The following is a 10986-nucleotide window of genomic DNA, read 5'->3' as shown; positions in this document are numbered from 1 at the left end:
ACTTCCTCCAGAAGCTCCCACCTTTGCTCCCTTTATAACTCGAACTCACAACTTTAAGGTTGGAAGTGAGACGCGAAACATAGATTCTTGATTCAAATACTAACTACTTCCTCCAGAAGCTCTCACCTTTGCTCCCTTGATAACTCAAACTCACAACTTTAAGGTTGGAAGTGAGACGCGAAACATAGATTCTTGATTTAAATACTAATTACTTCCTCCAGAAGCTCCCACCTTTGCTCCCTTGATAACTTGAACTCACAACCTTAAGGTTGGAAGTGAAAGGTACTTACCATCTGAGCAACTTTCTCTTGTCAATGGAGTATAAAACTAATGCAGCAGTACACAAATAGGAAAATTTTTATCATGGTAGAGGCCCAACCAACAAAAGGTGTCTGAGGCTCCATTTATTTTTTGACACATGGACAAGTGGGCCATTTATGTACTTTTCTACTTTAAAGCAAGAACTTTCTACAACTAACAAGAGAGATAAAATATATTTACACATAAATTGAGTTGAACAAATATAAAAAATGCAAGAAAAATTATGTGTGTTTGCTACTTTTTTTAATCGTTATTAATATTATATTAATTTGTGGGATTATACCGGATATATTATTGTTGTTGTAGTTGTATGTTAGTTTGACAAATTTATTTTGATATGATAATTTATTTGTGTATTCATGTTGTGTTTTTTTTTTAAAAAAAAAAATCTTTCATAATTATTGTGATTTTAAAATGTAGTCATTTTATTTTAATTGTTACGATTTGAAATGTTGATTGTTACCTTATTTTTAAATTAGAACTTTTGAAGGAAAGTAAAAAAAAGTTAATTATATTATTATTGTGCGGATGATCGTTTAAAACAAAGTATCCTACTCAAAGAAATAGTTTTTAAAAAGTAAAACTTTAAACCTAAACTAAAATAACAAAAAGTAAAATAATATTTATAATTAATATATATCTTATCAGATATAATACAATTCACTGAATAATAATAAAAATATAATAACAAATGACCGTACGCTTCATATTTTATACTTGTTGAATGCTCATTTAATCAAATAACTTTTTTGAATTTTCTTTGTAACGTTGTTTCTTAAATCAAATCATGGTCTTGTTAATTTTATTAAAAATCAAAATTACATATTTTGATGTTCAAACTAAATATGTATTTTTTCTAATAAAAAATTATCGTTTTCGTTGATGTTTGAAAAAAGTTGACATCCTCGTTGATGTTGAAAAGAAATAAAAAATTAGCTTTTCAGATCTTGATTTCTCTTTTTATATCTAGCCATCTTTAATTAAAATAAATTATTATTTCACAAATTTAACAATAATCATACAATATTTATTTAAAATTAAAATAAACAAAATGTACTCGAGAGAATATTTTAAATATTATTTTATTAAAAAATTTAATGATCAAATTGTAATGATGATAAATCGTACATCCTACATCAACTGAAATTTTACACAAATTGAACTAAAAAAATGTTATTAGGATAACGATACTTTTTAAAAACTATTTCTTTGAGTAGTGATACTGTGTTTTAAGCAATCAGCCCTACAATAATAATATAATTAACTTTTTTTTTTACTTTCCTTCAAAAGTTCTAATTTAAAAATAAGGTAACAATCGACATTTCAGATCGTAACAATTAAAATAAAATGACTACATTTTAAAATCACAAAAATTATTAAAGAATTTTTTTTAAAAAAAAACAAAAAACACAACAAGAATACACAAAAAAAATATCACATCAAAATAAATTTGTCAAACTAACATACAACTACAACAACAATAATATATCCGGTATAATCCCACAAATTAATATAAAATTAATAATGATTAAAAAATAGTAGCAAACACACATAGTTTTTCTTGCATTTTTTATATTTGTTCAACTCAATTTACGTGTAAATATATTTTCTCTCTCTTGTTAGTTGTAAAAAGCTCTTGCTTTAAAGTAGAAAAATACATAAATGGCCCACTTGTCCATGTGTCAAAAAATGAATGGAGTCTCACACAGTTTTTGTTGGTTGGACCTCTACCATGATAAAAATTTTGCACAAAAAGGCAAGTGCATGTTAAAAAAAACATGTCATAATTAAATAAAGCCACTTCCAGGAAGTTGCTTGAGACATCGAAAAACAGAAATATTTGTAGGGTGAGCATCAGTCTACAATTGAGCATCGGCATATAAAGAGTAATTCCTAAGCATTGCACATTCAACTCATAATGACAACAAACATGTTAGTAATATCAAATTCGATGTCATTTATTCCTGCCAAATTTGCTTATGGTTTAGTGTGGCATATACTGGTTGCTACTTGCTAGCTAGTGGAGTATCGTTCCGCTACTATTATCAACGTGACCTTTAACTTGACTTCAACGGTCAATTATGATCCTTAATTTTGAATATGCACATGTAGACATTTAAACTTGTAAAAAATTAAATAAATAAACACATTCGCGCTTCTATATCCCTCACTCGATAGATCTTATTTGTCGTTTTATGTGGTGACAATACATGGCGATTTTGTGTCCTACATGCATGACATCATACGTGTATTATCCCACATACAACACGTGTGTCTATTTGTTCAATTTTATACAAGTTTAAGTATCTACTCATACACATACAAAGTTAGAGGACATAGATATCAATTGAAGCCAAGTTAAAAAAACATATTTATGTATTATGTCATTTAATAATGCCGCGAAGTATACGTAGTTTCACTATCAAAGCATACAAAGAAAAAAAGAAAAAGCTATTCATATTATTTTTTATTAAAGTTTAAAATGTTTTTAGTGGAAAAATGATATTAGAATCTGTTTGGATGAGTTCAGGTCAATTTTCATAGTATTTTTTTTCAAGAAATCAAATTGATATTCTGGGATATTTAGTCAAAGCCAAATAATTTTTTGTTTAGAAAAACTAGCTTGATGATTTTCTTACAATTAAATTATGAGTTAGGGAGGCATATTTCATAAGAAGATACCAAATCGAAGTTGTGAAAGAGATTAAGAATTTTAATGATAGCGTATCTAATTTAAATAAGATTATTGTGAATGATTGGTATCTAAGGATCTCTAAACACCATGTTGACTCATATGACACTTACTAATTTCCTATAGTTTAATTAAGGAAGAGATCTAAGTGGATATCAAAGTGACCACAATTGCCGGAACAAACTTGATAAAATAATTAAGAATCCGTTTGGATAGGTTTAACAGCTGTCATTATTTTATTTTTTTGGATTGTTTGGTAAAATTTAGAGTAACTTTTAGTTAGGATGTTCAATTTATTGCTTTTGTTTAACAATTGTTTTGCTTGGATTAATATGATAATTCCTTTTATTATAAATACTTCATCTGTCATATAATAATTGTTTATTACATTAATTTGATATAGAGATTAAGAAGTCATAAATAATAGGAGTAATTTTACCCTTATTAAATATAAATTATATAAACATTGAAAATGAATAGTAGTATTTAATAACAATAACAAAATAGACACAAAATGATAAATTATTTATTGATTTTATAAATTTGGGTCATTTTACTGAGATACTTACCATGTAATTTCCCAAGTCTACTATAATAAAGTCAAGTTCCTACTTTTGGTTTCTTCGTCAAGATCCTACTTCAAGTAGGACATTGGCCTTACTTTTCAAATGTTTTTATTTTATTTAGAATTTGTGAAATCGAAGTTGAAGATAAAATTGTGTTTTAGTTATAATTTTTTTATAAAATAGAAAAGAAAATAGTAGCTCATTTGGAATTTATGAAGGTGGAATTGGAAAACAGATATGTTATACTTTTGAAATAGATCATTTTCGTGGCCTAATGACTTAGAATAGGTCATCAAATGGATCAAATTATTTCTCGTAAATTTAAATATAACATTCGTATGTCATAAGAGAGACCAAAAATTGAATCACATCTAATCCTTTCACAATTGGTTAAATTGGCGCAGCAGATGTGGTATTCCAAAAGGATGCCAGAGGATATACCCGCCTAATCCTTTTTTCATCGAGCTTATTGCATTGGATTTGCCTAGAGTGATTTACGGTATGCAAAATTTTCCTGGAATTTCTGATGTCTTTTCTTATAGTAAGTATATTTAATATAAATAGTGGCCAAAACTAAGCCATTTGTGTAATTGTCCATTTCTCCTGCAAATCCGTCCTACAAAGTCCACCAATTCCATTTTTTCCGCCATAGAAGAAGAAGAAAATCCCCAATCCACCATGGCAACACCACCAATCTTCATCTCCACCGCCACACTCCACACCCTTTTCACCCACAAATCCCTCGTCGACCACCTCCAATCTTCCCTCCCCACCTTCACTTCCACCATTGAATCCCCACTTCGCCATGCCCACCAAACAAGCCCTTCTACTTCTCTCCTCCTCATGCCTTCTTGGTCTTGTTCCTCTTCACTTCCCTATATCGGAGTCAAGCTAGTCACTTACCATCCCAATAACTCAACCCAAAATTTACCTGGGGTTCATGCCAGTTATGTTCTTTTCAATTCCATTACAGGACAAACTTTATCCACTATGGATGCCACTGAGCTCACCGTCTATCGAACTGCTTGCACCTCCGCTTTAGCTTCAAAATTCTTATCACGACAAGATTCCGAGACCCTTTTGATGATCGGTGCAGGTACTTTAGCTCCGCATTTGATCAAGGCACATCTGACAGTGAGGCCAAATTTGAAGAAAGTGATAGTGTGGAATAGAACTGCTGATAAGGCGAAAAGGGTGATCGAGAATTTGCAAAGTGAAGGTGGTTTTGAAGGGGTGAGTTTTGAGAGTAATGGGTCTCTTGAGGAGGTTGTGGGGTTGGGAGATATTGTGAGTTGTGCTACGAATTCAGAGACGCCATTGGTGAAGGGGAAGAAGCTTAAAGAAGGGGCACATTTGGATTTGGTTGGATCGTTTAAGCATTCTATGAGGGAGTGTGATGATGAAGCTTTGAAGAGGGGGAAAGTGTTTGTTGATAATGAAGCTGCTTTGGTAGAGGCAGGGGAGCTTGTGGGTGCATTTGAGAGAGGGGTAATTACAAAGGATGAGATTGTTGGGGACTTGTTGGAATTGATCAAGGGAGAAAAGAATGGGAGAACAACTGCTGAAGAAATTACTGTGTTTAAATCAGTTGGTTCTGCTGTTGTTGATCTCCTCACAGCTCAATTGGCATATGAGACTTACATGAAAAGTCATTAACTCTAGTTTATTAGTTCTGTTCTCATATATTCTGTGTGGTTATACAAATAATAACAATAATAAGAGAAGATAAAGGCATATTTTCTCTGTAGTGCTTGTTCTATGTCTCAATAAGATGGAAATGCAGTTTAATGTGGTATCAAACAGCCTTGACATCTTTTTATTGAAGTTTGTGATATGAAAATGTTACCTAACTGCTAATGGCATACGCTTCACATGAATCTAGCACAACAAAGAATTTTTTTTAAAATGTATTAACCAAAATTGCATTTGAATTGAACTTGAGTAGAACAAATTGAGGTTACAAGTTACAACAGTAGTAAAGGGAGAACCGAGTAGTTATGAACTCTACTGAAGAAATAATTCTAATGGGATGAATCAAAGAGTATATATTCTGTCTATATACAATTTTGAGCCAGAAGTATAACAAAATCTACAGATTTTTTTTTCTCATGATTCAGCTTGGTGAGTTTCTTTCTTTTGATGTAACTTAGGGTGGACCCTTGGATACAGCAGATCGTTTAATTGTCTTTCGGCACTGTACTCCGAGGTTGCCTGTAAATAGAACATTCTATTACTATTTCCACACAGACTTTGAGCAAAAGCAATGGCACTAAAGAATCAATATGTGCTATGTTTTCATGGGGTGAAATTTTTTACTTGCTCAGATGAAAACAAAAGAGGTACTATCTTGGAACTTGGAAGTAGCAGAAAGTGATACTCAAAAACCAGAAAAGCTATAGGGTTTAAAATAGCAAGTATGAGAAATATGTAGAAACATGTTGCACTTCTATCCATTTGATTCAGAAAATAAAATTCCAGATACCCTGTAAGTGGTTTTACATGAACACAAAGTCTGAATGTCAGATCCGTGTCAAAGACATAGTAGCCCACATTGACAGCAATTCGTTTGAATGCAGCAAATATGCAGGGACACTGGAAAATGAAGTTTGAATCTCAAAAACAAAACATAAGTACTATAAGTATCATACCCGCTTTTTAAAGGAAAACCGCAGTGTCTGAATTTGTGCTCCAGAGCAAACTCTTACGTCAAAACCAAGGCTGTCTACACCTATCAGAACCACTTCCTGTCATACAAGACAAAAAGAAATAAAACGAATTACTTGGTGGGACATCACACTAAACAGTGATGTGGTTCAAGTCTTACAGTTCCATGTCAATGCATCAAACGCACTGCAAGAAGGGTATGTTCTCGTATTCAAAAAATAACAATAAACAAATAAGCAACAAAACATCAGAAACAAGAAGTTAAATGATGTCTGCACACATGTGTAAGAGTATTTTATTCACAACAATAGCAACAAAGCAGCAGATTAGTTTCCATTTCATCAATGGATGGAACTAACAAAATCCCTCGGTTGTCTACTATAAAAAAAAAGATGGGTCCAATATTTGGGAAGTACCTACTTATGCAAGTTAATTCATCATTAGAAGGAAAAGGTTTGGGGAAAGGGGAGAAAGAGTTGCAGCTTTTGCTTTCTACTATTTTATTTGGCTGTTGACTGATGAAAAATGCGAACTATTTTGATGGATTGTAAAGCATCAAATCTTCGAAAAGAAGGGAAGACAACAAAAGCTAATTATCTAGAACATAATCTAGGGGAATTGAGATTGGTCTTACCTCCACTTGAATTCCCTTGCATCTCCAACAGAGAGATCTGAGAGCCTGCGTGGTTTTTTCTCCTACAGCTTTAAGCCGTGATATAATATTGGCAGCCGAATGAGCTATTGCATCAGGCCTAGCTTGACAAAAATCTTCTAACTCAACTAAGATCTGTGCACACCATTAGAAAACATAAAATTGAATGACATGAATACTGAGGGTAGATTCACAGGAATCTCACAATTGCAAAATTTGTTAAGCTTTTCTAAACCATCAAAAACATTCTAGTGTGAAGAATTGAAGATGCAGGCATGACATATAGCACACATGTGAAATACAAAAATAATGGGGATAATGACTAATGAGTCACTGTATTCATGTATATTAGCTAATTCGGCACTGACAAAGAAAGCATCCCATGGAACTTGTCCACATGAAATAGCTTGGTAGCCAATCTCAGAGCGCATCACCATGTCATCAAAAGTCTATCATGACACAGAACACTTCCAGTTCTGCTTCTGGTGTTAGATTTAAACTAACTTTCATCTTTGCATGTAACAACTGCATACAAGTGAAAAGAACACCCTTTTCTCAACTTGTTCGGAATAATAGTATGCTCTTTTCTCGTGATATTTTTCTTTTTCGACTTAATAAATAAGGTGTCACACACTTATATATGTTTCCCGTGCCACCCACTGTAACCCCTCTGAGATTATCAAGTCCAAAATTCTCTGTACTTAATGAAGATAAGTTCTGGGATGACAAATGATTCAAATAAATTGCACCCAACGGATGCAGATTCATGCAATGCAAGTATTGTAATGCTGATCAACAAATTCAAGGTTGAACCTCATAAATGATGAACCTACAGAACTTACTTGCTGCCCATGTGAAGAAATTAACTGAATTTTAATCATCTCTAGCTTGTAAAATGAAGTTCCATTTCCAAGGGTTTCATCCTTCTCCAATTCCTCTGGACAACTTGGGTTATCTTGCGAAGATTCACTTTCATGTGTGTGGCCATTGACTTGAACACTGCCATTTTGCTTATGTTCTGCCACTTGTTCCATTTGTTCTATACCAGCATCGTTTGATTCATGTTCAGATATCTGCTTTGGAATGGTAGTGTGATCTTCAAGGAAAGCTGGCCTTAGAAGGCCATGAATAATAAGACCTGCTGGAGGCTGATCCATAAAATCTATAGGATCATCTGTCACAACCTGAGCAGCAAATATAGACCACAAAAATAAATGTTTGATTACTATTGTCCATGGCAGATACAAAAGGTTATATGCCACACATCTGGGAAACTAAATATAACATGATCTGCTGATTTTACTGAATAGGAACTCAAATTGATAGTTCTCACTCTTCTAACTACATTGCATAAATCTATCACAAGGACAATTACCTCACTAATTTGTTGGGCAAAGTGTATCGGATGAGAAGATCGCATCGTCTCTAATGTAGCCCAATCCTCCAAGTCAGGATCCCCACTCTGATCTTCTTCATCGTCAAGAACAGAAACCCAATCCTGCGAACAAGTATATTTACCAGCAATGACGGACAGAATAGCAGTTATATTTGAAAAGTAAACCATTTAAAACAAGTAATACCGCTTCATCATCATCGTCATCATCATCATCATCATCATCATCGTCATCGTCATCGTCATCGTCATCGTCAATGTCGTCTTCATCATCAATATCGATATCCTCGTCATCAAATTCATCTATCTGGTAATCAAGTTGGGATTGACCTGATGACTCCATCTCACTCTGCATTTCAGATGTATCTAGGCCAATAATTACTTCCTGCATTTGATTGGAAATCAAGTAAGCCTTCGGAGAAAAGCAAATACTTTACTTATAGTTTATCTATGGAAGTTGCCATCTGAGAATCCCTTTTATTTAACTTTTCATTAGAGCGTTTCCATACAATTATGGAAAGTAGAATTATGCGGCTTGATGGTAGGTTTTACTATCTGGGTGTAACACAGCTTCCTCACATTTTCTTAAGCGTTTCTATTTTATCTCTCAGAAAGAAAGAGCTTTTAAAAGATAAATTGGATTTACAATAAAGTGATAAAAGCAAAGTTCCACTTTAGAGACCAATGCAACAGAAGAATCTTTCCATAGGAAGATGGTCATAAAATTCATAATCAAGATACGACCATAATAAAAATAATTTTCTCTCTTCTGATGGATAAACTTGTGAAGCATTAGATTTGGGCTATTATGCCTATTAAAGACCATGAGTTGTTATGTCATGGTTCATGTTTCCTGTATTTATCAAAATGGGGAAAATGATCGTGACATAATAAGGAAACTCAACAACAGTTTAATCAGAATCATCAAACAGGAAAATGCCTACGTGATCCGGAAACAGTTATCCACTTATCCCCAAATGAAGCAGAATCATTTGAAAGGACCCAGTGGTGGCAGTATACCATGTCAAAATTAATTGCTAGAAAATAAAGAAAAGCAAAATAATACATCGTTTAAAAAAATACAAAAACACCTAACGATGAAAATTAACTGAATTTCTTAGTTAAAATGTTCCATACCACAACGTTTTCTTCAGTTGTCGGATTTTTCAGAACGTCTTCGTCATTCTTCACTTGGAAGTAGACATCTGATAGAAAGGGAAAGCACAAAAACCTTCAAGGATTGAATATGCCACAAAACCAGTAAGAAGTAAGAAGTAAATTATTAGCCTGAGTAAATATGCTAATAAAAAGAATTGTGCATCTTACTTCCAAGTTCATCAGTTGTGTAAGGCAAATCTGGCCAGAAAATATTTGCACGCATTACATCACTGATAGCACTTGAAAACATGAGTGTTGCTTTGCTATTTACCTAGGTATCAAGTGATAATAGCAATATATCAGCTACCATAGACAAATAGCTATAATGATCAGCAGCCTAGATTATATTTGCTCATGAGCTACAAAGAATATTGATGACTGAGATCCTGTGGACAATGTCCTGTCATTATAGTTCGTAAGATTCCATTTCAGACGATAAATAGATGCCTGTGAGCTTCATTGACTAAAAGCATAAGACAGGAAAGCATATTGCATAGTCAGCAGTAAATTCTATTCTTTTTAAGTTTATAAGGGGAGGAAATAATGTGTTTGTTGCAAAAAATCGCGGGTTTAACTAGCCGGAGAAGAATTAACTTAAGGAGTTAATGAGGTCCAGCCAAGCCTACATCCTTGGGGCAGAAGCAGAGATAGTTTTCTATTATGAATAGAAAAATAGTACAAATATCTCTAATTACAACCCCTTCTATAAAAATCCCAAGGGTTTCTGCAAACCTACAAGGACATCTAACAAAATTTAGATTCACAAAATTCAAAGCACAAACAAGAAGTTCACTATATCATCGAAATTAGCAAGCAACAATTAGAAGGCAAGATATACCGATCAACTCAAAGCTAATGTGTTTGATGAATAAGTTTCTTTTGCAAAAACATCATTTTTTAACCTCAATAATTGTCCTTGTACATTCAGCTGGCTTGAGTTGAGCTTCCTCATTCTCCATTAGTTCCGGCTCCCCAATGTCCTCAGATGGATGATAGCTCGACTGCTTCGCATTCTGTTTTACTGGCTCAGAACCCGAGCTGAAATGATCCTTTGCAGTTGCTTTGATTCCAATTTTTCCCTTGCACATTTTTCTTCCAGCATAATTATCCGTCAATCTTCCAAATTTATCTCTGCAACACAACTCTCAAATCAATAAAAATAATATAAAAATTGGGGGCAGTATATGTAACTGTGCAGCAAGCAAGAAGTAGTAGTACCGAGGAGGGATGAAGAAGCTGGGAGAATGAGATAACCGGCGGGAAGTGGTATCGAAGTTGACGGCGGAGAATCGGAGGGCGGCAGCGGTATGTTTTACGGTTAACATTTTCCCAACTGAAAGGAAATCAAAGCTAGAGAAGTGGAGTTGAGTATAAACTCAGCTATCTATTAGGCCGTGTGGTTCTCTCTCTTTTATCTATCCGCTTTTTTCTTCTTCTTTTATGATGCCTTGTGCGATAAAGATTCCCTGCTTACTTATGTACCTTCGTTACCCACTGGATATTTTACATGGATCATTATTTGTCACATTTTACTCGTATT

The 10986-nt window shown here is 33.6% G+C and overlaps 2 protein-coding genes across 2 annotated transcripts; one reads left to right on the top strand and one right to left on the bottom strand.

Annotated features, from left to right (window-relative positions):
* The first annotated feature begins 4103 nt into the window (after nucleotides 1–4103).
* Nucleotides 4104–5372, top strand: LOC125851513 (protein SAR DEFICIENT 4). The gene has a single exon (XM_049531292.1). It carries the CDS (start codon nucleotides 4258–4260, stop codon nucleotides 5233–5235), a length of 978 nt encoding a protein of 325 aa, XP_049387249.1. The 5' UTR covers nucleotides 4104–4257; the 3' UTR covers nucleotides 5236–5372.
* A 117-nt stretch (nucleotides 5373–5489) lies between these two features.
* LOC125851506 (uncharacterized protein At3g49140-like) lies at nucleotides 5490–10894 on the bottom strand. The gene is made up of 10 exons (XM_049531287.1): nucleotides 10665–10894; nucleotides 10349–10577; nucleotides 9615–9717; nucleotides 9426–9493; nucleotides 8476–8673; nucleotides 8271–8393; nucleotides 7738–8079; nucleotides 6878–7030; nucleotides 6228–6323; nucleotides 5490–5790 (listed from the first exon to the last, which is right to left on the bottom strand). The coding sequence occupies exons 1-10, from the start codon at nucleotides 10769–10771 to the stop codon at nucleotides 5686–5688; spliced, it is 1524 nt and encodes a 507-aa protein (XP_049387244.1). The 5' UTR covers nucleotides 10772–10894; the 3' UTR covers nucleotides 5490–5685.
* Nucleotides 10895–10986: the final 92 nt, after the last annotated feature.

The sequence above is a fragment of the Solanum stenotomum genome, unplaced genomic scaffold (assembly GCF_019186545.1).
Source record: "Solanum stenotomum isolate F172 unplaced genomic scaffold, ASM1918654v1 scaffold26577, whole genome shotgun sequence".
Classification (NCBI taxonomy): domain Eukaryota; kingdom Viridiplantae; phylum Streptophyta; class Magnoliopsida; order Solanales; family Solanaceae; genus Solanum; species Solanum stenotomum.
Note: the sequence above shows the minus strand (reverse complement) of the source record. Positions and strands in the feature narration are given on the sequence as shown.

Coding starts and splice junctions, on each gene's coding strand:
- LOC125851506 (XM_049531287.1), bottom strand. CDS start 10,771: ATGTTAACCGTAAAACATACCGCTGCCGCCCTCCGATTCTCCGCCGTC. Junction 9,494..9,614: donor CACAACTGATGAACTTGGAA/GTAAGATGCACA, acceptor CCTTTCTATCAG/ATGTCTACTTCCAAGTGAAG. Junction 8,674..9,425: donor CAACTGAAGAAAACGTTGTG/GTATGGAACATT, acceptor AATCAAATGCAG/GAAGTAATTATTGGCCTAGA.
- LOC125851513 (XM_049531292.1), top strand. CDS start 4,258: ATGGCAACACCACCAATCTTCATCTCCACCGCCACACTCCACACCCTT.